The sequence below is a fragment of the Halichoerus grypus genome, chromosome 2, assembly GCF_964656455.1.
Source record: "Halichoerus grypus chromosome 2, mHalGry1.hap1.1, whole genome shotgun sequence".
NCBI lineage: Eukaryota > Metazoa > Chordata > Mammalia > Carnivora > Phocidae > Halichoerus > Halichoerus grypus.
The window spans coordinates 183973306-183997274 of NC_135713.1; the positions used below are offsets into that span (position 1 = coordinate 183973306).

General features: G+C 60.8%; 2 protein-coding genes across 6 annotated transcripts; both read right to left on the reverse strand.

Annotated features, from left to right (window-relative positions):
• Positions 1-1793: 1793 nt before the first annotated feature.
• SPATA20 (spermatogenesis associated 20) lies at positions 1794-9673 on the reverse strand. Of its 2 annotated transcripts, none has more exons than XM_036076307.2 (16): positions 9533-9673; positions 8398-8577; positions 8205-8269; positions 7912-8066; positions 7685-7828; positions 7375-7576; positions 6865-6995; positions 6661-6765; positions 6356-6430; positions 6049-6258; positions 5773-5965; positions 5300-5468; positions 4811-5022; positions 3271-3470; positions 2329-2409; positions 1794-2156 (listed from the first exon to the last, which is right to left on the reverse strand). In XM_036076307.2, the coding sequence occupies exons 1-16, from the start codon at positions 9607-9609 to the stop codon at positions 1986-1988; spliced, it is 2370 nt and encodes a 789-aa protein (XP_035932200.2). In that variant the 5' UTR covers positions 9610-9673; the 3' UTR covers positions 1794-1985. The 2 variants fall into 2 exon arrangements, with proteins under 2 accessions (XP_035932200.2, XP_035932201.2); XM_036076308.2 differs by lacking the exon at positions 9533-9673 and adding an exon at positions 9388-9522.
• A 4064-nt stretch (positions 9674-13737) lies between these two features.
• On the reverse strand, positions 13738-23586 carry EPN3 (epsin 3). 4 transcript variants are annotated; one of them, XM_036076253.2, is made up of 10 exons: positions 23220-23586; positions 19500-20176; positions 18462-18580; positions 17677-17757; positions 16761-16889; positions 15731-15818; positions 14985-15254; positions 14697-14768; positions 14335-14565; positions 13738-14201 (listed from the first exon to the last, which is right to left on the reverse strand). In XM_036076253.2, exons 2-10 carry the CDS (start codon positions 20035-20037, stop codon positions 13867-13869), a joined length of 1863 nt encoding a protein of 620 aa, XP_035932146.2. In that variant the 5' UTR covers positions 20038-20176; positions 23220-23586; the 3' UTR covers positions 13738-13866. The 4 variants fall into 4 exon arrangements, with proteins under 4 accessions (XP_035932146.2, XP_035932145.2, XP_077921615.1 ...); XM_036076252.2 differs by having other exon boundaries at positions 14697-14810; positions 23220-23584; XM_078065489.1 differs by lacking the exon at positions 14985-15254 and having other exon boundaries at positions 14697-14810.
• Positions 23587-23969: the final 383 nt, after the last annotated feature.

Sequence of the window (23969 nt, forward strand, 5' to 3'; positions counted from 1 at the left end):
GTTAGACGAATGAGTAACCTCAGGCAGGGAGGAGAATGAGGCACAGGAAGTTCCTTGGGCCTCAGTTTCCTAACAAAGAAGTCAGGCCTAAGGTGATTTCGGGGTTTGAGGGAGAGCCTTCACATAGGACCTGCTCTGCCAGCCCCTTCAGCCCCCTCCAACCCTCTCCCCTTTACACCTCCCGCACAGCCTGGCTGGCTCCCTCAGGAACTGAGACGATCTTCCCATTTGTGAGGCTCTCCGCTCAGCGATGATACATCATCCCATGTCGTCACCTCGCAGCCTTGGGAGTTGGGTGGTGGTTGTCCCATTTTTTAGATAAGACGACTGAGGCTCAGACCGATGAACTTAGTGAAGTGACTTCTCCAGCTGTGAGGTCCCGTGTCCCCTGGCGCTGGCCCCCAGCTCCTCTGGGACAGCCCTGCTGGTAAAGCAGAGAGCGCACCCAAGAGGGGCCGGCCAAGGGAAGAGGGGCAGCGGACGTAAGAGCCCCTATCTGAGCAAGCCGGATGTTCAGCCTTGCCCTAGTCAGAAAATGCTAGCTCTCCCGGAAGCCTAACCCGTTAAGGCCCTAACTCCTTCCTTTGAACTTACAAAATCCCTTTGTCGAGCGCATGCCTGGTACCAGGGGAAGGGAAAGAGGACACAGCAGAGGGAAGACTGGCTAGAGAGGGGTAGGAGACACCAAATGCACCCCCTTTCACAGCCGCGCCTATACCTCCTGGGAGGGGGGGGGAAGAGGAAGGCTCAGCGGTTTTTATTGTCCCCTGAAGACCGTGGAAAGAACCAGATGTGCTGAGTGGTCTCGGGCCAGTCTCTGACCCTCTCTGGGCCTTGAGTATCTATCCATAGGCGGCCAGATGTACCTGCCTTGTCACCTCATTCGTGAGGGTCAGTGAGACGGAGACAGAGGGTTTTGCAAACTGCCTAGACTTTCCAGAGCCAGGGCTGACGCTGCCAAAAAGGCCACCTGTGCTTCACCAGCTCCCCCCTCCCCGCTCACTGCCCCCCCCAGACCCGGCTCCACTTGCCCAAGCCTCAGACTTCCTGCCTGAGGCTGAGCAGGCTCCAGCCAGAAAAGGGCCACCTGACCTTGTTGGCCGGAGCCCTAATCCCCTCCAGATGGGACGGTGGCTTGCACCGAGGGCCCAGCTGCCTAGTCAAAGTGTGTGGCTGGGTGTGACCATGTGCAGACCCTACAGTGACAGTCCAATCTCCCACTCCTTCCCCCTGCTGTCGTCCCCACAAGCAGTGGCCCCATTCGACTCTCATCTCTAGCAGCCTCTTCTGGCTGTCTGTACTGCTTGGCTCTGGGGCTGTGAGGGTGCCCAGGCCCAGCAGACCCCTGAAGGCTGTGGGGAGGGAGACAGCTCCTTCCCTGTTCCCCGCCGGTCAGCCCCAGCCCACTACACCCGCCATCCCCGAAGCATGCTTCCCAGTGCCTTCCCCGAGGTGGAAGCTAGATGGGGTTTCTAGGGTCTGTGAAGATGCAAATGCCAAGGGCGGGACTTGCGAGCATCCAAAGGGACAGGAGGTGGTCACAGAAAAGTACCAGCTTTCCCTGCAGCAGGAAGGACTCAGATTTGGAGAAGGACTTCCAACCCAACAGATGTTCCAAATGACAGAGAACCGTCCTTGGACTGGTTTGTGTGAAAGCTGGTGGTCATTATGGGCCCCCTGCCCTGAGTTTCACTTGAGCTGCAATGACCATGGACTGGGGCAGCGTGCCTGGAGAAGGCAGAGGGGTCAGTGAGAGGCGCACCCCTCCCACCAGCAAGGCAGAGACCCCAAGGTTCCCGCGGGACGCTGTTAGGTTTATTCCAGGGTGAGTGGGTGCCCATGGGGGGAGCGGCAAGGATGGCCAAGGGCACCCGGTGACAGGGTGCCCAAGGATGGCCACAGCGTGCGCAGGGCGCTACTGGGCCTGGGTCTCTGGCCAGCTGGGAAGCTGGGCGTCCTGCCCCCACCGGAGGCGGCTGAGGCAGTCATGGGTGTAACAGTTTCCGTAAGTCGCAGGGCTCCGTGACAGGCATCGAGCAGGCTTGGTCCTCACACACGTAGGCCGTGGCCCGGTCTTCCAGCCGCCGCAGGGTGCTGAGGAAGGGCAGCTGGCGGGACAGGAAGCTGGACGGGTCCCCATTGGCCAGGATCAGCACCTGTGGGAGCAGCAGAGTAGACGGTCACCGGGGGCGGGGGGTGCTGGGACACTGGCGGGGCCCATGGTGGCTTTCCACTCCCAGGCCTCCAGAGGAGGGGATGGTGGAGAGGTGCGGGGGGCGGGGCTGGGCAGGGGAGTTGGAGGCGGGGGCCGGGCTCACAGACTCTAACCTTGTTAGGGATGTAGATGGAGTGGACACACTGCAACAGAGCCTTGGTGTCCTTGGCCTGGGGGTCTCCGCAGATCACGATCTGGCCAGAACAGAAGGGTGACTCCAGGGTCAGGTGCAGGGAGCTGGACCAGACCCCCCAGGGGTTCCCCATCCTCCCTCCACTCCGCACTATAGCCCCAGGAAGGAACACAGACTTGGCTTAGCCTCCTCCAGACCAGCTGCCAGGAGGCTGCCTCAGATGCAAGCTCAGCAAGTGGGGACGTGGACACACATGCCCGGGAACACACAAAGTGACGGTGTCCCACACAGTGGCAGGGAGACGCACCCAGAGGCGCAGACACCAACACACAACACACACACATACGCACAGAGATAGGCAGGCAGACGTGCAGCTGTAACCTGAACACGGGGCGTGCACACGCAGCCAGGCAAATGCGGACCGGTGAACGCTCACCAGCACATGCTCAGCAGACCCGCACACACACAGTCACACGCCTCCAGGGCCACACACATCTAGATGTGCACACGCAGCAAAAATGCAAACAGGGACTTGCACACACTGGCCGACACAACTACACAGACACACAGAGACCTACGGAGAAACACTTCACCAGCCCCAGGGACCCATATTTAGCCCCTGCCTCCCGCCCTCCCTGTGCTGAGAGCCCCAGTAACAGGTGTTCAGACAGGCACTTGCCCAAGCCAGAGGCCTGGCCCCTCAGATGCACACTCACTCAGGTACCGCCGCTGCGTAGAGCAGCTCAGATGGACATCCCCATGAAGACACCTGCACGTACACTCCTAGACGGCCACACACTCACAGACCTGAGCTCCGGGGGATGGCTCCAGGAGCCCCACCCCTTGTCCCCATCCCCCACGGCAGCCCCAGATCCCCTCCCACCCAGGGTCCCAGCGCCAGTGCCCTCGCTGCCCCCCCCACCTGCTTGAGGGTCTGCTGATGGGCTGAGAGGGCACGGACCATCTCGGGCAAAGCCACGGGGACACGGCGCATGCGCTCAGAGAAGGCGGTCAACAGGCACACACACTTGTCCATCCAGTCTTTGTGCCCCGTAAAACCGTGCAGCCGAAGCAGGTTGTGGGCTGACACGGAGTTGGCACTGGGCTCCGCGCCATCCTGGTCTGCAGGGGGAAGGGGCGGTGAGGGAGGCTCACTGGGTCCCGGGACCCTGCCCAGGACTGTGGCCAAAGTTGTGGGGGATGGGGATGGGATAGAAAAAAGTCCCCCTCTCCCCCGACTCTGCCCAATCCTGCCCCAGCTCTGATGGTAAGGCGAGCACCAACAGTTGCTGATCTTTTGCTCTCTCAGCCATTTGCCCCAGGGTGAACTTTTGGTCCCCCAGCTCCCCCATCTCATTGTGGACTCCTCAATCCAGCCACCCAGCTGCTGGAACCAGAGTGCCACCATCCTTGCCCCTCCCCCTCCCCCACTTCTAATCCACCCAGAGTACACTGGGTCTGTTGCCAGAGTAGACCTAAATCCCACCACTTCTCCCCATCTCATACTTCTAGCTTGTCTGTGGCCAGCCCTCGCCGGGACTGAATGCCACTAACAGCCTCCTAACTGGTCACCCGGTTTCTTCTGCTCCCTTTTGAAGGTCCCTTGTCCACCTTCAGTCAGAATGACATTCCTAGACCTAACTGGACCAGATCACAACCTACTGAAAACCCGTCAGAGATTTCCACTCCTTGCCATGCCTGTAAGACCCTGCAGAGATCCAGCTTTGCCCACGTGGGGGCCTCCCCTCCTCTGGCCTCGGCCCCATCCTCCATCCTCCAGGCTCCTCCTAACTCTTGGCTAAATGACGCCTGTCCCCGGTTTGATCGGACCTCCCCCTAGCTGAGTTGGGCCCCGCTGTTGTCCTCTCTCAAGGTCCTTTCATTCCTTCACCTAACATTTATGGAGCACCTGCTATGTGCTGGGCCTACGCTAGACTCTAGGAACGTAGAAGGAAAAGGAAGTCTTGCTCCCGAGATGCTTACATTTGAGTTGGGGGAGAGAGACCATGAACAGACCAGACGCGTCAGGTGATGGTGAGCCGTACTAAAACAGAAGGGGCCGGGCACCTACCTCTTGATGGCACTCACATTGCACGCATGCACTCTTGTACTAGTCACTACTGTTTGTTAGCTGTTTCCCCTGCTACACTGTATTTCGTGAGGGTTATAGCCTCGTGTGATATGTGACTCCAGGCACTCCAGTTACTGCCACCCAGCCTGTTCCACCATATAGCTAAATTCGTCTCTACGTCTACCCTGTGAGTTCGTACCAACGTTAGCGCTGTTTCACGTATTAAGAAACTGACGATCTGGAATATAACGAGACCAACTCCAAGTCAATTGGTTATAAGCGGTGGCGATGCGAACCCATGCTGGCTCTTTACCATTACACTTCACTTATGCCTCCCCCAGGGAAAACCAAGCCCTAACTGGGCCCACGTCAGCTCCAGCCCACCACTGACCGTCCTTCAGACGCAGGGGCAGACCAGCCCCCAGCTCGGCCTCACTGCAGAAGTAGCCGCTACCTCGGGAGTCCCAGAAAAGCCTGTCCTGCGTGTCTTGCAGCCGCAGAGCCCACTCGAGCCAGGAGCTCTCCTGCGAGGCCTCGTACAGATCCAGAAGGCCCCGCACTACGAAGGCGTAGTCCTCCAGGAAGCCCCAGCAGGGTGGGTTGCTGGGGGGACAGGCATTAGGGAAGGAGCTGGAGACAGGCCCCGGGAGAGAGCGGCTTTCCCAGAGGAGGCCCTTTGCCGGCACCCTTTGCCGGTACTCTTCGGTGGGTACGTTTAGCCCATTTCCCGGGGTGGGTAACCGGGCCCAAGGAAGTTAAGAGCTCACAGTGAGCGGACAGCAGAGCTGGGATTGGAGCCTACCAGGAGGTAGGGAGAGGGGCAGAGATGGGCCTGGGACGCCCAGGGAGACAAGGCTTCCGAGGCCGCCCCGCCCCTGACCTGTGCTCTACGGTTCCCCCGGGGCCCGCATAACACGTCCGCATCAGGCGGCCACTGGCCACGTCAAACATATGCCTCTTCAGGAACTTGGCACCATTGATGGCATGGGTGATCAGCCTCTCCAGGCCCAGGACGGCCCCAGTCACAGCGTAGCCAGACACCATCAGTCCTGGAGGGAGGAGACACTGGTGGTCATGAGAAGCGAGCCGGGCCCTTCCAGGCATGTCCGCCTTGCCAACCCCCCCCAAGCCCTGACACCTCTCTGGAGCAATGGGGTGAGAGCTTCTGACCCCTGTGCGTGACCTGGGGTGGGTCACTTAAGCTCTTTAAGCCTCGGTTGGCTTATCTGTAAATTGGGGATGATAAACCGGATAAAGGGAGAACTGATATCTAGCAGGTGCCTGACGTATAGAAGGGGCCTCGCGAAGGGTAAGTCTGTAAATGGGATCAGGCGTCAGGCCCGGCCGCCCCACCGTTCCAGGCGGCCAGCATCTTGCTGTCCAGATGTGGCTTCGGCCGATGTTTCCGGGCCTGAAAGAGCTTCTCCAGCCCCGTGTTGAGCAAGGTCCGGACAGCATCCACGTCCAGGCCAAAGCGGGCAGCGGTCAGTTCCAGTGAATACCGGACAGTCAGCACATTCTGGCCCTGCAGCTCCCCCTTGGGGTCCTGAGGAAAACAGCCCTTTGTGAGAGGGAGTCCCTTCACTTGCTGGGCCTCAGGACCCCTCCCTTGTCCCCGAGCATCCTCACCTGACTGGGGCTGATATTGCCGGCCTCCGTGAGCCCGTAGTGCTTCATGAGGAGCTGGCCCGAGGTCAGGGGCTCAGTGGCACCCAGCACAGAATCAGGAAGGAGCTGCTGGACCTCTTTGACCGTCCACACATAGAAGGCACCCTCTTTGGGCCGCATGCCCCGCTCTGGGGGTGAGTCTGCGTCCTCTGCGCTATAGAAGCCTCCAGACTGTGAGGAGAGGAGAGTTTGCTGGCCCCAACTTTCAGGGCAGCGGAGGACCCAATCCCTCCCGCAGCCAGGCCCGCCTGCCTCAGTGGACACACACCCGATGACTCAGGTTCCGAGCCACGTACTGCAGGATGCCTTTGGCAACGTCGGAGTAGAACTCGTCACCAGAGATCTGAGACGGGAGGAAGGAGACTGTAAACAGAGGTCTCTGGGATGGCCTAGGTACAGAGAGGGCAGTCAGCATTCTCCCAGGAGGGTGGGGAGGGAGCCTGGGCATATAGGAGGGGATCAGGGGTGAAGTTAAGGGGGGAGGGGGCACAAGTCCCCAAGAAAGCCCTAGAGAGGCAGCCAGAGGTAGGTGGACAGGCTAAGTGTCTGCCCTGGGCCGGGTTCAGGGGTCACCTGGAAGGCCTGTGAATAGGCCACCGCGAGCTGTGCCTGGTCGTACAGCATCTTCTCGAAGTGCGGGATGTGCCACTGGCGGTCCGTGGAGTAGCGGTGGAAACCCTGTGCCAGGCAGGACATGGGGCTGGAGGCCGACCCCAGCCTCCGTCCCAACCCCCTGCCTCCGGCTGCCCCCTCCAGGGAATGCCTAATCCCCCTCACCTGTCCCACGTGGTCTCGGATGCCCCCGTTAGCCATCATTTTCAGGGTGTGCAAGGCCATCTGTTGGGCCCGAGAGCCATCCTGGGTTAGTCGATGGCTGAGCCAGTAGGAGAACAGGAAGTTCAGGATCACTGTGGGGGCACCAAGAGCACTTGGGTGAGAGCATGGGGGACACGGGGGGGCAGAGATCTGGGTGATCGGGAGGCCTTTGGCCAGGCTGGGGTTAGGAGTTCACTCAACAGGCTGTCTCCTGGGACACCCTGGAGGTTAGGAGGTCAACGGTCAACACAGAGGACAGAACATCATTACCCAGGTCAGTGTCATGGGGTTGCCGCTCAGACCAGAAGTCAGGTCTTCACGAGAGAGCTCCTGGCAGGTGGGGGGAAGGAGCTCACTGGCCAGTCAGGAGAGCAGGTGCTTAATGACCCAGCCAGCGGTCAGAAGAGATGGGCCAGACAGGCATCAGAGGGCTGGGATGGGGGGTGGGACACGCATTGGGGGGGCACAGACCCGGCGTGGGGAACTTGGGGGCCTCCGCGAAGCCACCATACTCCTCATCATAGCCCTCGTCCAGCTGCTGGAAGCAGCGGCTGTTCATGGTGGCAGCGGAGGGGGGCACCTGTCGGTCACCCATGCTGATCTCCGAGCGGGCCAGCAGGGCTGTGGTGACACGCTGGCTGTTCTCCAGCAAGGTGTTCTTGTTCTGTTTCCACTGTGGGAGGCAGGGGCGGACCCGGAGGTCAGCATACGGTGGGGGCCCCTCGCCCTTGACCTCCCCCCCCAGTCCCCACCCCTCTCCACTCCCCGGGAGCACACCCACCTGCTCCCGGATCCTCAGCAACACCGTGCGGAAGCCAACTCGGGTCAAGCCATCCTCAGGGGGAAAATAGGTGCCCCCCACAAAGGGCTGGAGGTTGGGAGTCAACCACACGTTCATGGGCCAGCCCCCACCACTGCTGGTGGCCTGGCAGAGAGAGGGCGAGGGTGAGGGGAGCGGCCCCCTGTGCGTGGATAACCCCCCGTCCAATACACGGGAAGACTGCTTACTTGCACGAAGGTCATATACACCTTGTCCACATCCGGCCGCTCCTCCCGGTCAACCTTCACGCTGACGAAGTCCTCGCTGAGCAGGCGGCCGATCTCCTCATTCTGGAAGGATTCCTCCTCCATCATGTGGCACCAGTGGCAGGTGGAGTACCCCACTGGAATGGGGCCATGGTGGGCCGGGAGGGGTACCAGTGACTGGTTGGAGGTTTCCTGGGAGGCCCCAGACCCACAGGACGCTTCCCCTATCCAATACCGCTCCCTTCCTCCCATCCCAGGGAAGGTGGCTACGTTACCTGAAAGGAAAATTGGCTTGTTTTCTTTCTTGGCCTTGTCAAAGGCTTCCTGTCCCCAGGGGTACCTAGGCCCGGCAGGGTTGGGCATCACTCACTAGCCCCAGGATGGGGGCGTACAGGAGGGGCTGAGAGCCCAGCTGCTCCCCCCCACCCCCCGCCCCACAGGGGAAAGGGCATCAGGAGTGGTCCTCACCAGTCCACAGGGTTGTAAGCATGTTGCAGGAGGTATGGTGACTTCTCATTGATCAGGCGGTTGGGAACCTTCTGGAGTGTGGATGGGGAGCAGCTGGTCCGGCTTCCCTTCCCTCCAACAGGCATGGGCACTGTACCGCTGACCGTCACACTTCGGTCCTTGTCCCGGGAGGAGCTACCCCTGGCGTGGGCAGGTGGGTCAAGTGAGGGGTTCCCCCCTCCCCGAGCCTACCCCAGAGGCCCATACTAGCCCACCCTGCCCTCTGGCCCCTCTCCTGGAACCTCCTGCTCCCAGCCCAACCCACCTTTCTGAACCACGGGGGAGACCGTGGCCTTTGTGCTCCCCCTTGTGTTTTTGGGGGGGTGAAGGAAGGTGGCTCATTGGGGGCTCCCTGCCAGGTTAGTCTCCCCCAACCTCTCAGACCTGGCGCTGGGAAGGATGATGACTGTGAGGTCAGGGTGAGTCACAATGGGCAGAATGGCCCTTCAGTCTCCATTCTTTCCCCCCCAACAGGGCCCCTCCCCATGATGGCTGTGCTGGATGCATCTCTGCGGCAGGCCTGGGCTGGTGATCTGGGCAGGAGGCTGCCTGCTGCTGGTGGCTGGACAGGGCAAGAACGGATCTGGGACTGGACCGGGTGAGGGGCAACGAGAGGAAAATCGACAATGGGGACCTTCTCGCTCAACATCCACCCCTGGGCACTTCCATGAGGCCAGACCCGCAGGCTGCCCAGGGAGTCAGAAACTGGCTCAGATCTCGCGGGGCTCAGCCTGGGAGGCTGGCGCCGCAGGGCAGACCTAAATGACAGGCCCCTGCAGCCATAGGGCTGTAACAGGTCAGTCCAGGGTGCCGCTGGATAAGGACCCTAGGCCCAGCACTGGGGTTCAAGGAAGGCTTCCTGGAGGTGGTGTCAGGAGAGTCCCCGGTGAGCTAGCCCTGCAGCAGGAAGGGACGGGGAGACGGAGGGGGGCGGGGGGAGGCCGTTACTGCCTGGGCCAGGTCTCGGAAGCAGACTGGCGTGGGGAGGAGGCAGGAGGGGTGGCCGGGCAGGCACTGGGGACCAGCGCAGTGACGACCGGTCCCGGGACCCCTCGGGCGCAGGGCGCGCCGCAGCAGCCCACTCACGCGCCTGTACCTGCGGCTCGCGGCGAGGCCGGACCCGGAGCGGGGCAGCAGGAGGCCGCGGCCCAGCCAGGCCCGTGCGCCCAGCATGGCTGCCAGCGGCCGAGGCCGGGACGCTGCGGCCGGTGGAGGGAGGCCCGCAGGCTGCGAGGGGCGGGCCAGGGCAACCCTCCCCCGCCCCGCCCCGCCCCGCCCCGCCCCCGAGCCTCGGGCGGGTCTTCGCCGAGAGTCCCGGCCGCCGCGAGGCTGGTCTCCGCGCGCCGCCTGCTGGCCGAGCGTGGGATGGCAGCCCGGGCAGCCCGGGCTTGGGAGGACGCGCGTCTGTGCACAAAATCGGCCGACTCAGCTGCCCGCGGGAGGATCACCCTCGTGGGAAGAACATGGAGGGTTGGGAGGATGTCAGAGCCGTGGGATGTCAGAGCCTCAGGTCATTTTGTCCAACCTGGTCCAGACCCACCTGGCCAAATACGCTCCATCTCAAGGTTCTGAGCAAATCCCACCCACTCCCAAGGCGTCCCTGAATAATAACGATGAGCCAACATTGTGTCCTATCATGTACTTTACACACTTGTCTCATTTGCTACATTCAGCCGATATTTCTTGAGTGCCTACTGCCTGCCAGGCACTCTGCTTAGGTACAGTGGTGGGCGGCGAGAGACCAGGCTCCTGCCCCTGGGTTGCTCAGTCTGTTGAAGGAGCCAGAAGTTAATTCTGACAGCCACACACATGACTGTAGGACCACCCACTGTAACAAGTGCCATGACTTCTCATATAAAAAGGAGCCTGGTCTGGTGGGAGAGGCGAGGCAGGAGAGGCTTCCCCAAGGAAATCACATTTGTGTAGCAGCCATGGAAGAACAACAAGAGGATGGGGTCCAGAGACGGTGTGGGGGGAGTGCTGGGGAAGCAGGAGAAACCGATGTGCAAAGGCCCTGTGGCATAGCAGTGAGTCAGAGCTGAGGAACTGGGGAAGGCAGGCATGGCTGCAGGGCAGAGAGCAAAGGGAAGAGAGGAGAGATGACGTTGTGAGTTTGGAGGAGGGCAAGCCTCCAGGTCCTGGTGGGACTCAGGAGCTGTGAGTTAGGAGTTTTGGTTATGAGAGAAGAAAGATACTGAAGGGCTCTGGTCAGGGGAGTGACCCTGCACATTGGAAAGGTCCCTCTGGCTTCCTAGTGGAGAATGGACTGGAAAGGGGCACGAGTGGAAACAGGATTGGTTAGGAGACCCTGGCAGGACCCAGGGGAGATGGTGGAGGTGGAGGTCATGAGAAGGTCTTGAGGCCTGTAGAGGAGACATCCTCAGGATTGGCAGTGAGGGAGAGGGAGGTGTCAAGACTGGTTTGCAGAGCAGGGCTTATGCTGGAGGGTGAGGCCATTTGCTGAGGTGGGGGCACAGAAAGGCTCAGGTGGGGGTTCGTGAGGTCATTTTTGGACATGTTGGTTGGAGGTGCCCTTGAGATGCATGTGTGGAGAGAACGTGGAGAGGAGAGGTTGGTGGGAGGAATCGGAGGGTTCAGTGTGCAGACAGTCCAGGCCTGGAAGGGCCCATCCAGGGAGCAGCACGAGGAGAGGAGCAGGCTCAGGGAACTCAGGGGTGCACCCATGGAGGATACAGAGAGAACCACTGTAGGGTCAAGGGAACACCAGGAGAGGGTGGTGTCCCAAAGGCAACGGGACAGAGAGTTGCAAGGAGGAAGGATCCTCATGGTTGGATTCTGGAAAAGCCAACTGGGATGGGACAGAAAAAGGCCTACTGGCTTCAGCAACATGGGCCACTGGGTGGGCTTGGCTGACAGCAAAAGCCGACTGGAGTGGGTCAGGAGGAGGGGAAAGAAAGGAGACATAGAGAAGTAGCATGGGTGCTTCATATGAGGGGAAAGATGGAAAGACTTTCAAGATGGATGAGGCTAATTATGGCAAATATCAAGGGGAAGGATTTGGTTGAGAGAAGGCAATTGACATCAAGGAGAGAAGAGATCTCTGAGAAGGTTGGAGTGGTGGCAGAAAGGTTGGCAGGTGGAGGGTCTGGTGGGTGCTCCCTGGAAGGAATGAGATTAAGATCAGAGAGCAGGAAGCCTGCCTTGAATGTGAAGGAATTTAGGGTGATGACAAGCCCAAAAGAGTGACCATGGGTAAGGGTAGCTGAGAGGTCAAGGTCATCCTCCTGAATAATGGAGTCACGCAGGGTTAAGCAAGAAATGGGTGAGGAGATTGTGAGCCAAGACAGAAGCATGGTGAGAATGAGGTGGAGCACAGCCCCAGGTGGAGAGCAGGCAGGACAGCCCAGTGGCTCCAGCCTCCAAGAAGGAAGGCTCTTAGAGGAGGCAAATGGTCCAGAAGTAGTTACGGGGAGCAAGGCTACCAACCTCTTCTTTGTGGGGGGTCAGGCAGCACCCCTTGGGAATCCTCAGGAAAGTCAAGTCCACAAGGGAGAGCCAGTTTAGAAGAGGAGGGCCCAGGTAGGGGAGGGGCGATGGGTGAGGCAGCGACCAAGAAGGATGGAGACCTCCCAGGTGTGTGTGGCCAAAGACAGATGGGGGCTGGACTCTGGGCACTGCCTGGCAAGACCAGGAATGAGGGGTATGATGGGCTCATTGCTCATGGGTAGTGTCTCTGAAGAGGGTGGGCCCTGGGCCAAATGAACACTGGCCTAGGAGGAGCCACATAGCACCCTCATAGGGAAGGAACTCTTGTTCCCATTTGACAAATAAGGAAATGGAGGCACAAAGTCATAGAGAGGTTAAGTAATTTACTCAAGGTCAGGGAGCATAACCACTTATTACTAAGTGATTATTATTATTAAGTGCAAATCTTGGAGCAGAGTTTTGAACTTTGTCGGTCTGACTCCTAAGTAGGTGCTCTTGTCCATCCTGCCTGTAACAGCCACGGTAGGACTCCCTCCCTCCCTCCAAAACAAAAAACAAAAAAACAAAAAAAAGCAGCTCCTTTCCCCAGTCCCCCTTCCACTTAAGAAAGAGAGCAGCATCGTGTCCCCCCCCCCACACACACTTTGGTGTTTCTGGTCTATGGAAGGCTGTTTTCCCTCAGTGACCCAAAAGGGGGTGGGGGCTGGTAGTAGGGCCAGACCCTGAGCACTGAGGACAAATCAGTGTCGGGTGGTCCAGTGGTGGGAGAGCGTTGAGGAGAAAAGGAATGGGGGTGACCATGGTGGACCTCGGATGAGGTACCAGGCCCTGCCCCTCCCCTTGGTTTCTTAGACCCGACATAAGCCCCCAGGAGGGGTCAGGCTCTCTCAGCAGGGCTGAGATTGAATTTCTTGCCCAGGGGGAAGGGAGATGGGGGAGGGTAGAGCCAGATTTAAGGTGACTCAGTAAAACAAAGGAGCAGGAGGGCTCCAGGACCTGGCTTGTCTCCCCACTGAGTTCCGAGCTCCTGGAGGCCGTGGGCTAAGCAATTCTCGGATCCCTCCCAGGTGAGCCCGGCACTTTGTTCACCGTAGGTCAATATTTGCAAATGAAACCTGGGGCCCAGCATGGGAGCTCAGGGCTGTGGAGCCAGACGGTCGGAATCCCAGCCCTGGTCCGCGATAGCTTTGTGACTTTGAGCATGCCGCTTAACCTCTCTGAGCCTGTTTACTCACCTATGAGAGCAGGACCAAGGGTTATGCACTTGGTTTAACGCTCTGCTGCCCCCATTTTGAAATTCTTAATTTGGAAAAAGGGCCCCGCCTCTTCATTTTGAACTGGGCCCACAAATTATGTAGCCAGTCATGAGTGGGAATAGTATGATCTACCTCAGAGGGTCGTTGTAAGGATTAAATTAAATAATCTGTCTAAAGTGCTTAGCAGAGAACGAGTGCGCAGCGAATGGGAACACCTGCCTATTGTTCCCTGCCATGAGATCATCCCCAGTGCTGATCTGCGGTAAATGAATGAAATGAGAGAATGAGTGGGAGCCTGGGGAGCATCTGGAAGCGAAGGTGCCAGGCTGTGGGGGTTGTACGGAAAGTGGGAGCATTTTTGCGCCCCACACTGCGGGGCACTTGTTCCCACGGCAGCCGGAGATTCGCGCTGTGGCCCTGACCCAGCCGCCACGCCTCGCAAAAAGTCCACTTGGTGGGAGCGGGGGCGGCGGGCTCCAGTCTTTACCACGCGGGCGTGGTCTCAGCCCCGGGAAGTCGTCAGTCTCAAGCTCCAGGAGCCGCGGAGGGGCTGCGGAGGTCGGGACAAGAGCCGAAGCGGGCCGCGGGGCGGAGTCTCAGCCGTTCCGGGCTTCCCGGGGCGGGTCCTGGGGGGGGGTGACAGCCCGCCCCGCCCCGCCGCGCGCCGGGGCGGGCCCTCGCGCGCGCATGCGCCGGGCGGCGGGGGCGGGGCGGGGCGGGGCTGCGCTCAGAGGAAGGGGTTGGTGCCGGCCTGCGGAGGCGGCTGCAGCGGCCCGGCAGAGCCCGACGTGGGCAGCAGCGGCTGCAGCAGGCTCGCGGGCGGCGGCGTGAAGGCGCCCGCCTGCGGGAAGACGCTGACCGAGGCGGGGAGGGTCACGCCGGCGGGCACGCTGCTGAGCGGAAGGGGCAGGGAGGCGCTGTAGGTCATGGAGCCCAAGGGCGCCCCGACCGGCCCGCTGGCCGCCAAGCCCAGCGCCGGCGACCCGGTGCGCATCTGGTCCAGGGTCGGCCTGCCCTGCTCGCCCGCACCGAACGGGTTGGTGGGAGATGGAGCGCTGAGACCTGCGGAACGAGAGTGGGTGGGGGGCTTGGAGCGCGCCAAGGGACACAGCCCTAAATGGGGGGGGGCAAGATCTGGGGTCTCAGAAATAGGGAAGAAGAGTAAGAGACCCGGCGGGGACAAGGGGTGTCCTACCTGTCAGGAAGGGGTTTCGGGTCTTTGCAGCCTGGGGCGCCTTGACTAATGAATCAAGGTTGACCAAAGAGGAGGCTGAAGGGCCCAGGAAAGACTCTGGAGTCCGGCATGTTCGGGCCTCCTTGCTGGGCTGGGTTAGCGCTTCCCCCAGTACACCCAGGTCAAACGCATCTGGCTCCTTGGTGCCATTTTGCTTGGAACTGGGGATGGGGTCTCCAAACAGGTCCAGCTCTGGAACAGAGATGATAGAACTCATTGGTAGGGAGAGGGAATGGTCACTCTGTGGGAAGAAGAGGAGGGAGGTCACCTCTGGGCGGGCCCCTCATTCCCCAGAGCTGTATCATCCCCTGCCTCCTGCTTACCCACAGGACTGCTGGGCTTCCCCGAGGGCAGGGCCTGGGCACACTCCGGCCCCTCCTTGGTCTCTGTGGATACTGGAGGTTTGGCAAATAGGTCAAAGGGTGAGGTACCTAGAGCTGGCCAAGGAGGAAGAGGGAGAGGAGGTAGGATGGCAAAAAGGGCAGGCACTGGTCTGACCCCTTTCAGGCAAGCAGCCCTCTTAACACAGAAAGTGCTGCCCCTTGGCACTGGAGGGAGGGGACCCAGAAGTCCTCCAGCCCCTCACCCACACCCTCTGGCCCTCTGCTTACCAGGTGCATTGGAGGTCTCCACTGAGGCCCCCCAAGGGTCAGCCCCAGTATCGGGGAGTTTGTGCTGGGGGGAGTTCTGTGCCCAGAGGTCTGTGGAAGGGGGTCTGGTGGGCAGTACTGGGGTCCGGCCCCAGGGCTCAGAGGAGGAGAGCATAGGGGGCAAGTCCCAGGGCTGGCTTCTGGACAGGGCACTTCCTGAGGGAATAGGAGACCAGGGGTCTGCAGAAGGCCCCCAGGAGGAGCCACTGGGCTCTGTGTTCGGCCTGAGACCTAAAACAGGAACAGCACAGACATCACCTCAGGCCCACCTTTACACCCAGTCCAGGGCCCTTCCCAGTTACCCAGACCAAGTTGGGAGGCCAAGGGTCCCATCTCACAGATGGGATGCTGACTCAGGACCCACCCAGCAAGCTGGAGCCCATATTGAGCGAGTTATGCCAGGAGCCTGGACTCCCAGGCACAGGCAGCTCAGGCCACCTTCCCAGTCAGGGATGGGCTGGGACAGGAAAGGCAGAGTGACCAGGGTAAACGAGAGAACATCTCTGAATTTTCCATGAGCTGGTCTCTTCAGACGTGCTCTCCCATCCCTCACTACAACCCCGTGTCCCAGAGGAAGCTGAGGCTCAGAGGGGTGAGTGACTTGCCCAGTGGTCCTCAGCTATGGGGAGGGGGTGCCAGCAAGGGGCTGGGGAGGAAGGGGCTTTCTGGGGCCAGCCTGGGAACCTCTTGCAGCCCTGCATGCCCACCTGGGATGTCCCATGGGTCAGCGGAGCAGTGAGTGGAGGGCAGGGCCGGGGTGGGTGCGAAGACGTCTGCCAAGTCCAGGATGGAAGACTGTGGAGTGGGAGAGGCAGCCATGGCTCAGAAGTGGGCAAGACCAGAGGAGGGTGGTCCCTGGCCTGTCTCCCTCAGTCCAGCTGAGGTGGTTCTCTCCTTTATTCATTTCACAAACATCTACTAATGATCCCTCACCTCTGTACAGTGCTTTGCAGTTTATAAAATGTTTCCTCATCCATTTAGTGCCTGATGTTCATAACAACCCTGTGCAGTAGGTAGTGTGGGTAGTGGTGTGCCCATTTTACAGATACACCAGCTGAGGCCCAGAGAGGGGAGAAGCTTTGCATGAAGTCACACAGTTGGGGAGAGGCAGAGCTGGGATAAAACCCAGGCCTGCCTGACCCCTTCCTCAATTGTCGGGATCCCCAGCCCATTGGTGGTAAAAGACAGATTTTATGACAAGTCTGCCTTCCTAAGTCAGAAACTAGCCACCGTGAACATGGGCAGAAAGGGGACAGAGACACCCTAGGGGTAGCATGCACTGCTTTGGAGGGTGGCTTTGTTCCCAGTAGCTACCCACTCCCCTATTCTTGGAAAGTATGTGTATGAGCCCCAGATATTGTCAGTACCATGTGCCTGAGCCCGCCCTCCCAGCTGCATCCACAGCATCGCATAATCCTAGAACACCAGAGGTGGAGCTGTCCAACAAAAGGGGGAAACTGAGGCCACAACAGTGATGTGCCCCAAGTCAGAGTGGCAGCAAATCTAGAACCCAAATCCTGGGGCCTCAGATCAGGATTCTTTGTATCCCACTTCGAGCCCAGTCATCATCCCGTGCGGTCTGGGTCTGGGGGCTACCACACCCCTCCACTCTCATTTTCATTGAATAAATGCTTTAACAGTGCTTGCTGTATATGAAGCGTGGTTCTAAACTCTACAAATATCAACTCAGTTCATGTCGCAGGCTCAGTCAGCCCAGGCACTGCAGCCTCTGCCTACCTGGCTGGTTTTCAGCTTCTCCTCCTCCTTTCTCTCTTCTCTCTCCAGCTGTTTGTCTTGCCAACGGCGGACCGCGGCCCCAGCGCCATTGGCCACGGGGGAGTCATCTCCCCGCCAGGACCTCACCTCCTGCAGAAGGCAAGAGGAGTGAGGACAGCATGAGCAGCCCAGGCTGGACTTGAGGGGACTGGAGCTGGAGTTGAGAAGAGTGCAGTGAGAGAGAGGTTAGGCAGAGCAGGACCACTGGGCAAAGCGGGAGGAGCCTGGTTAGTGCCTATGGAGCGCCTGCACCTGCACCTGCACCTGCTCCCACACCAGCACCTGCTCCCACACCAGCACCTGCACCTGCACCTGCACCTGCTCCCACACCAGCATCTGCTCCCACACCAGCACCTGTACCTGCACCTGCTCCTACACCAGCACCTGCTCCCACACCAGCACCTGCACCTGCACCTGCACCTGCTCCCACACCAGCACCTGCACCTGCACCTGCTCCTACACCAGCACCTGCACCAGCACCTGCACCTGCTCCTACACCTGCTCCTGCACCTGCACCTGCACCTGCACCTGCTCCCACACCAGCACCTGCACCTGCACCTGCTCCCACACCAGCACCTGCACCTGCACCTGCACCAGCACCTGCACCTGCTCCTGCACCTGCTCCTGCACCTGCACCTGCACCTGCACCAGCACCTGCACCTGCACCAGCACCTGCACCTGCTCCTACACCTGCTCCTGCACCTGCACCTGCACTTGCTTCTACACCAGCACCTGCACCAGCACCTGCACCTGCACCTGCCCCTGCTCCCACACCAGCACCTGCACTTGCTTCTACACCAGCATCTGCACCAGCACCTGCACCTGCTCCTACACCAGCACCTGCACCTGCACCAGCACAGGAGGCTCGGCCCACTACCTTCTCATGCTCCTGCCGGCTCAGACACAGAGCCAGCTGCAGCTGCAGATCCTCATCCCTGTGGGAGGCTGGGGGGACCGGCTGTGAGGGAGGAAGAGAGGGGTGAATAGGGCCCAGTGCTCCCTGCACTCCCAGGCCACATAGCCCTGCAGGGGGAAAGGGATGGAGAGAGAAGTGCCCACCCTGAGTGGGTGTGAGCGGCCGGCTCCCAGGCAGCAAGGTGGGTGTGGCCTTCTCCCTGCCTGGATCTGCGACCAGTTTCAAAATCCAGAAGATTGATCCTTTTCTTCTGGGTTCCCTGAGTGCCCCCAAGCCCAACCCCAGCTGCTTCCCACCCAGTCTACCTGGATCCACAGAGGTGATGGCAGAGCAGATGATATCGGGGGAGGGTTTCCCTGTCCCCCCAGAAGGACAGCTGATGGCAGGGGTTGTGGGGTCAGCATATCTCTGTGTCTCCCAGCACACTCACTGCTTCCCTTCCACGGGACCGCAGCAGGCGCGGAAGACACACACGTACCCTCAACCCACTAGGTACTCACTGCCCTTTCTAGGCCCAGCCAGAGGGGACTGGACACAGGGAGGCAGTCCCTGCCAGAACAATCGCAGGGACAAGGACAGGCCCTGTGCTGTCCTTAGGAGCCGGACTGGGGTCTTGGGGCCCAGAGTAGAGGAGCCTAGGAGTCAAGGGTGTGGGGCATCGGGGTACCCTTCCTTCCTCCTAGTCCCCCCACCATGCCACCCCCAGCCCAGCTGTGGGGCCTCCCAGGCTGCCCCAGGGGCCTCACCTTCTCAGCCTCCTCACGGCTCATGGCCAGGGCCAGCTGGAGCTGCAGCTCCTCTTCTCCTGACGTCTGGGGCCGGGCCTGCTCCAAGTCGGAGGTGTAGTGGGGGGACGAGGAGGAGGCTGCAACGACCAGCAGCGGCCACCGTGGCTTCTGTAACCACAGAGGTGCCCGCGCCGCTCCCCTCCCCTTCCCCCCATCAGAAAGTTAAGGCTCAGAGAGGGAAACTGAGGAGGAAGGAAATGACCGGCAGTTGGGGGCTCCAGGGGGCCAGGCGGCGTGCCTGGCCCTTTGTGTACGGTTCCCCATTCCACCCCCGCCAGAGACTCCGATCCCTCCTTTACAGATGTGCCACTAGCTCAGGGTTGCCTGGCCGGGCTCCTGATGTAAGACTCAAAGCCAGGTCCTCTCCTCCAGCTCCTGCACTCTTCCTGTTGGGGGGGGGGGTCCCATCCTGCTGGGGTCCAGTGAGGAGGGAGGTTTCAAGGGTCCCGTCAGTCAAGGCCACGTCGTCAAGGGCTTTACGAAAGGAGGGCCCTCCTGAGTACCCCTCAGACCCAGGAAGCCCACAGCGGGGTGGGGAGCAGAGTCAAGAACGGCTCTGCAGCCACCCCCGTTTTCAAGGACAGTGCCCTCGAGCAGGGGGTCATGAGGAATGCCACTGATGGAACGCCCTGTGCCATGTGTCCGGGCACAAGGCCAAGGGCATTCCTGGGCCTGGTCTCACTTAATTCTCACATCCAACAACTGGAGTAGATAAGATTTTCCCTACTTCACAGATGAGGAAGCAGAGATTCAGAGAGGCGGCCGTCTAGATCACTCAGCCGGAAAGGGGCACAATACGGCACGCTACCGGGTCGGGGCGGCCGCCACACCGTCCCACCCTGGACAGCTCCCGGCCGCGCTCTGCGCTAACTTGCGGGCCACCTGCCGTGCCCGGCGGCTGTCTTCCGCGCCCCATTCCTCATCTCTGCTGTGAATGCTCGTGACATCCCTCGGAACTCGGGCTGCCCCCCAGCCCCAGCCCCGGGGCTCACTCACAGTTGTAGGAGGACGGGGACCCGCGAGAGCGGCTGAGGCCCAGCTGCCCGCTGCCGATGCCCGTGCCCTCCAGCGCCATGCGCTCCTTGGTCTTGAGGGCGTGGGTCCGCTCCTGCCGGAGGCGCTCCTCATCCTTGAGCAGGGCCATCACCTGCTTGACCTTCTCGCGCACGTTGACACCCTGGTCCTTGCCGTCGCGGTCGATGTACTGGAAGTCCTTGAGCGTCTGGATGGTGTAGAGGTTCTCGCGGCACTGGTGGGCCACCCGCTCGGAGCCCGTCTTGAGCAGGTAGTCCAGCAGCGTCAGCGCCTTATACACGTGCCGCCAGTTCTTGCCGCTGTCGTTGAGTCGCCGCCACAGCATGCCCATGACCTCGGCGAAGGCCACTGTGTTGAAGGTCAGGTCGGCGATCTCCGACATGAGCGAGCTGGGCGGGCCCCACGGGTCATTGCTGGTGGCCTCGCGCACCTTGATCTCCGCCTCCGAGTAGTTGTGCACGATGTTCTTCACCTGGCGTCGCAGCGCGGAGGTCGTCATGGCTGGGGACTTGGAGATGGGCGGCCCCCGCCCCAGCCGGAGGTGGAGGGCCGAGGGCCACCGTCTCGAGGTCACGGTCTCCAGAGATGGGCCGCCGTGCTTTCAGCAGGGCGGCTGCATCCTTGGGTTCCACATGGGTCTGAGGAAGAGAGGGACGGAACTCAGGGGCAATGGCCCACCTCGGCGGCCACTGGGCCACAGACTGAAGGCCTGGCCAGGGGTCCCTGCGGCCAGGAGCCGCCTCTGGCAGGCACTTCTAGCTTCGCGTGCTCATTGCTCATCACAGCCGCCCTACAAAGTTGAGATTATTATTACCTCCATTCACAGACCAGGAAGTGAGGTTCATGGAGCTGGTGTGAGCCAGGAACTACCCTGGCAGACACCACCCCCCCAGCCCTTGCCCTGAGTGAGAGACACAAAAGTCACCCCAGGAATGCCTGCCCGCCCTGTTCCTGCCTGGCTATGGCTTCCATTTCTGCCAGGATCTAGCTTAGGACCTATCCTTTCCAGCTCCTCGGTCCCCAATCTCCTCATTTCTCATGGCTTTAGTTTGTACACCTTAATTCATTCCATGCCTAGTTCCTGGGGCCTTCTCTGAGCCCAACACTGTGCCAGGCACAGAGCATAAGTCCTGGCCCACACACATCCAGTTGCAGGGGCACAGATGATTCAGTCGAGCATGGGCATGCCGAGGAGCACCCAAGCTAGGAAAATCAGGGGGGACTTCCCAGTGGAGGCGACGGCCGGAGATCTGAAGGTAAGGTGAAGCTGCAGGGTGAGGAAGGGTAGCTCAGAGGGAATACTTGAGCTGGGCCAGAAGCCCAGAGAGGAGTATGAGGCAGGAAGGTGGGCCTGCCTCTCAAAGAGACCTAGCCACCGCCACCCCGTGGTACACACAAGAGCACTGAGGTCAGGGAGGGGACGTGGCCTGCCCACAGTGGCAGGGCGTATAGGCGACAGAGCTGGGACTAACCCCTAGGTCTCTAGAAGACGAATCCGATACTTATTGTCAGGGTTACTGGTTTTGTAATGAATTCATCTGATTGCTTTATTGTTTCAGTTCCATCTCAGGCAGAATGTAAGCTCCCTGAAGGCAAGGCTGGCCTGAGCGCCCCAAACCTGAGGCCCTGGGTGCGTTGCAGACCCCTGATACCCCAGCTGAGGGGGAAACAGGTTCAGCCTGCTGCCCTCCCCCCAGCTTCAGGACCAGGCCATCTGGGGAAAGCAAACCCAGGCTCAAGAAAAAGGTTCTCCCAGGGCCCTACCAGAAACCCAAGCCAGAATCCCCCTGCCACAGCCGTTCCTCTGGTATGGGTACACACACACACAGGCTGGACCCGCAGAGCGTCCACACCACCTGTGAACCCCCATCAATACCACCACCCATGGAGATTGCACCTCTCAGCTCTACCCTGGGACTTGGCAGGAGTCAGAGGCTGCCTGTCCTGCCCTCCCCCCATCTGGACTTTCCCTCCACCCAGCCCTGCCAACCTTGGGCTCAGTTCAAAGCAGCCAGCAGGCCTTGGCAGGCTTCTTCAGGACCCAGGTGCCTGGGAGAGCTTGGGCCCAGAGGAGGGGATCCCGTGGGACAGCGGGGGGCACGGAATGCTGACTGAAAGGCTGCCTACCTTCTGTCTGCTGTCTGTCCGTCCAGCCTGGCAGGGCTTCTGTGGGGATGCCACAGCTAACGCTTGTTTAACTCCTGGCCTCCCCCTCACTAGTGACTCAGACCCGTCTTTACCTCCCCAACCGGTGGGCTGGAGGGTGGCAAGAGTCAAGATGAGAAATAATTGTGCCCCACAGCCCGCCCTGAGTGCACACCCCTCCCAGTGCTGGCCAGGGAAACCCGCAGAACCAGTCAGGCATCCTGACTCCACCAGCAGTCCTACCAGAGCCCGGCTTCCCCAGCCCTCCAGCCCAGCCTGGGGTACTGGGAGGGGCCCTCAGCGTGGACCCTGCAGGCCTGCCTGGACTCTCCTTCTAGAAGGGGGGGAACGGAGGAGCCTTCTCTGCGCACCTTTGCTGGAGCTGGGGGGAAGGGAGGGATCGGAAGCCCCAGGGAGGTGCCTGGACTTCCCTCCCCTAAAGTTAGAAGGGACAAAGTGGGGAGGAAGAGGGGGGCAGGGTGAGGCCCAGGGAGGACGGAAGGGAGGGAGGAGGAAAGGAAGGAACGCGGAGGGAGCAGCTGGGAGCCCTGCCAGCAGTGTTACAAGCCCAGCGTTTTACCGAACACAATATGCCCAGAAATAAAAGGGAGTGAAACAGAAACCCGGCAGCCTGTGGCGGCCGCGGCAGGCCTGGGCGGGCGGGTATGGAATTACTGCAGTGACCTTGAGCCAGACCCTGTCAGGTGGAGGGAAGGACACTGAGAAGGCAGAGCCTGAGAGGCTCGTGCAGGGCTGGGGTGGGGGGGCCAGAGGCAGGAGGGTAGGGAGCAGAGTGGGGAGGGGCAGGCTGGGGGGTGCAGGCCATGGGGCACAAGTGTCTGCTTTCTCCTTTATATAGGGTGTCAGGGGGTACTTTACAGGGGAGAGCGGGGTTCTTTCCTCAGGACTGGGGAAACTGTCAGGGCTAAGGAAGTAGAGGGCATCCCCAGAGCGGGGATTCAGGGAGAAGGAAAGAGCTCAGATATGTTGAGTCACGTGCAAGAGTTTGTCCAGAGAGAGAGAGTGTGTGTGTGTGTGTGTGTGTGTGTGTGTGTGTGTCCCACCAGCCCGGAGCCCCTGCCCTGCACCAGGTCAGCAGGAGCCATGGGGCGGGGCGGGGGGGGGGGGGGCCGAGGGGGTAGGGGTGAGTAACTCTTGCCGGTGGAAGGACAGGTGTGAGCTAGAGCTCTAAGCTTAAGTCCGCCCTGAGGTGGCTGTGTCCTGGGACCCTGGACAGGGGTGGGGGCTGCCCCGAGGCTGGAGGTCCGCCAGGGGCTGAGGAGGAGGGGTGGGCAGAGGAGAATGGGAGTCTGTGGGGAGTGCCACCAAAGATGCTGGCCCCAGCATGGCGAGCCAGCCCTTGAGTCCTGCTTCCTGGGGGCTGCAGGGGGGGAGGAGGGAGGGGCAGCAGGCAGGAAGCCTCCAGGATCCTCTCTGGCCCTGTCCTCCTCAGCCCTCTCCCTGGGACCTGGAGGAAGACAAAGCCCCAAGCCTTCCATGAGAGGCACCACCCCTGCCAGGGAGGGGCCAGCTTACCTCTGGTGCAGGCTCCCTTGGCCCCAGCCCCGGGACCACGAGCAGCCTCTGCAGTGACCTTCCGACCCGTGCGGCAGGGGGACAGCGCAGCCTCGAGAGCGTCCCCAGAGCCATCCACCATGGACCCTCGTCCTGGCGATGCGCCCCCCCCCCAGGAGGCGCAGACCCCTTGGAAGGGTGGCGGCAGGGTCCCCAAAACGGGCTGCAGCTCTGCCTCTTGGCCACTGGTGTTTTAGACACCCAGCCGGCAGGCGGCCCTCGGAGGAAAGTTGCTCAGCCGGCCGGGCAGGTCCGCCTCAGCAGTAACAGGACACAGGAGGACGCGCAGGGCTTGTTAACCCCTTCCTGCTGGCTGGGCAGGCGGCACCTCCGAGGCGGGAGGCCGGCCCACTGGCTGTCCCCAGGAGGTACAGATCCAGAGCCAGGGCTGGTAGCCCACTCCCACCCGGCAGTGAGTTAACCCTTCCCCCCCCTCAGCAGGAAATAGGGTGGGGGGTGGGGGGCTCCAACACCCACCCTACTCCTACCCATCTCCGCTGGGCTAGGAAGACCATTCCCGGGGGAGGCTGGCCCTTTGGTGGATTTGTTTTCTGTGGGCTCCAGCTGGCCCCCTCAGCCACCCTGAAGGGAGCATCCAGGCTCCAGGCATAGCCCCTCGGCCTGAGGAACAGAGTGACCCGCTCTCTCCAAAACTCCTCCCACTCTCACCTGGAGGATGCTGAGGCCAATGAGGCTTTTATCAGAAGCACC